We start from the raw sequence: 2,941 nt of genomic DNA on the forward strand, positions 1-2,941 counted from the left end.
AAATTTGTTTACAATTATTAGCACTATTTGGTCCACTAAATAGGAGGAAATAGATTCTTGGCAACTCTGGAGCTTTGCAGAAATTTCTTTTTTCTAACGCAAAGCGAGAAGCACATTTGTTCTTTACGATAATTACAATTTTAAAAGAAATTTTTTGGTATGGAAGACATAAATACTAGCTTGGATAAGATGTTGGCTAAATTTAATGACAGTATTACACACTCTGCTCCCAAAAAATTAAACTTCGAGTCATTACATGAATCTTTCAGTGACTCCAGGATGGGTAAGCGTGTCTTTTATAGAAAAGAAAAAATAACGCGAAATATTTCAATAGTGTCCAAAAAACGGCGATTGTCGGAGAGCTATGAGGAAAATGGGAATGTCGACCCCAGCCACAGCAATAATTCGTCCTTAAATTCAAGTACGGCCCCGCCACCAAGTCCCTGGGAAACACGTCGTATGAAAGTCGACCTAATTGAAGCGCGAACAAGGGTATATTTCGTTATTAACCCAACCTGAGATTCCAATATTTTTTTTTTGGTTTATTTTTACAGATTGCCAAGTTACGTCAAGAAATTGATCGTTTGCACAAATTAAAGCAAGAATCTGAAACTCTATTAGAAAACCGTGTTACCGAATTGAAAAAGCAGTGCGATTTTTCTACTAGCAAAGTGCAGGACTTGGAGAAGCATTTACAGGTGATACGTAAACGTGAAAATGTAGCCAAACAGGAGCTTATCAAATCACATAGTGAAGCACAGCAACAGAAGAACAATTTTGAAGACACTATTTTAAAATTGCAAAAAGCTAAGCACGAATTAGAAGATGACGCCAGGCTAATGCAAAATAGCATGTCTAATGAATTGAGCGAATTTAGACGGCATGTGGAGAAAATAGAATTGGTGAAAAATTTTTATTATAAATTTCTTTCTAATCTGTCATTAATCTTTTACTATCGTAGGAGTTAGAATTAAGTGCGGATGAATTAGAGACAGTTAAACATCAACTATCCGATTATAAATCCAAAGCTTCTGCTTTTGACGATCTGAAATTGCGTTATGAGCAAACCTGTCAAGAACTTGAACTCTCTAATTCACGGGTCAAAGAATTGGAATTTGACATTGCTTCTTACAGTGATTGGAAAGAGATTACTAAGAATTCTCAGGCGCGCTTGCTCAGCATACCGGACATGGACAAAGAATTGGAACGACTGCGTTCTAATAACAAACACCTTCAAGATTTATTGGGCAATAAACTGCTATTAGAAGAGCAAGTTTATGATTTAAGACAACGATTGGAAAAAGAAGAAGGCGCTCGTTCTGAAATTGCTGCCTTGGAAGTACAATTAAAGCACTCACAGCATGAACTTAAAGAGTGGATCAAAATTGCTCAAGATCATTGTGCCCCAAATACTCTGGTTTCCCCTATAGCTTTGCGAGCTCGCGTCGAGGATCTATTGCAAAACGATGTCATTATGATTTCTGAAAAAAATTCGAAGCTCACGGAAACAAAATCAATAGAATCCGAATTATTAAATTTCAAGCAAAAATGCGACATTTACGCCAAAAATGTGGATGAGTTGAATGTGGCTCTAAGACGTCATAAAGCTTTTAAAGATCGTATTCAAAAGAAGCTATTATTGGTATCAAAAGAACGTGATTGTTATAAACAATTGCTGGAGAATTTCGAGAAAGATCTTACTATATCCAATTCGGGCGTAGGAGATCCTGGCTCCACCGAGACGCAATTAAGATGTCGTGTGGAAATGCTGGAGAAGACCTTAATGGGTTACAAAGATATGTGCAACAACCTGGAGAAAGAACTACACATAAATAAAAATTTAAAAGCCAGCGAAGCAAGTGGGGAGAGCATCATTCCTAACGTCGAAGCTACAATAGGTTACGAGCACTTCAAGAAGGAACTGGACACTTTGCGTGTGGAGAATGAACGTTTAAGAAGACGAAAGGAGGAACTAGAGCTAGAATTAGAGCGTCATTGCTTGAAGAGTGACCTCAATACCGAGAAATATAAAGTTGTTCACATGTCTATCAACCCAGCAAACGAAGCCTATCAAAATGCTGAGAATTTGATGGAAAAATTGCAGGCAGAGGTAAGTAGGCAAAATTAAGAACATCAATTTATCTGAAACTTTTGTTGCCGTTTACGATTTCGTAATTAAGGTATTGAATACTACAAAGTCTATAGACATGCTTGAAGGTACATTAAGTAACCCTTTCAAATTGTATGCAATGCTACAGCATTGGCTTGCATCTTTATATGAGAGCAGAATGTAGTTTTGGTAGTTTTACGTAATACATGCTTTAGTAACTGGTAAGATAATTGGGTTGCACTTTTGTGCCAAAAATTGTCTTCCTGAAGACAAGATTTTGGAAGATATGCGTTCAGGGCATAAGAGGGGAGAGAGGAAGTACTGAACTACAAATGTTATGGCTGATTTCTCCTATGCCGTGAATAATAATTTATTGTTAACAACGCCAAGTTCTTCCTTTGGTTTACGTTTGACGACGGTCAAGTTCGTTACGTATTATTTGCTTATTCGGTATCAGCGTGTGAAGGTCGCCTTTTCTTTATGGGATTAGAGCAGCTCAATTTGCTCTATTTTCGGGCCCATTTTGTTCCTTATCAATGAGTCAAACTACATGGCAATCTTTATTGTGCCTCAACGCTTAAGCTACACTTGGCTGTCAATAACTGTGCCAGATATGTTTTCAATAAACGCAAATACGCTAGAACATCGCGCTTTTCACCATGGACTTAAAATGCTGTTCTTTCATTGTTCTTTCGCTTCTTAATAGGGGCTATTTGATCTTTATTTACAAGCTCATTTATATCTGTACGCCTATGTATGTGCGTACCTATTTGAGAAAATTCGGTTCGTTGATCCAATTTTAACGATGCAACCAGACGCAAACCTTTTAAA

The 2,941-nt window shown here is 37.2% G+C and overlaps 1 protein-coding gene across 1 annotated transcript; it reads left to right on the plus strand.

The window, feature by feature from the left end:
• Window positions 1–26: 26 nt before the first annotated feature.
• Window positions 27–2,110, plus strand: LOC119643090 (mitotic spindle assembly checkpoint protein MAD1; the record flags this gene model as incomplete). Its single annotated transcript, XM_038042437.1, has 4 exons — window positions 27–283; window positions 335–492; window positions 555–902; window positions 962–2,110. Coding segments are annotated over exons 1-4 (1,779 nt in total), but the record flags the coding sequence as incomplete, so codon positions are not given.
• Between the last annotated feature and the right edge of the window lie 831 nt (window positions 2,111–2,941).

This window comes from Glossina fuscipes, unplaced genomic scaffold (assembly GCF_014805625.2).
Source record: "Glossina fuscipes isolate IAEA_lab_2018 unplaced genomic scaffold, Yale_Gfus_2 53471, whole genome shotgun sequence".
NCBI classification, from domain to species: domain Eukaryota; kingdom Metazoa; phylum Arthropoda; class Insecta; order Diptera; family Glossinidae; genus Glossina; species Glossina fuscipes.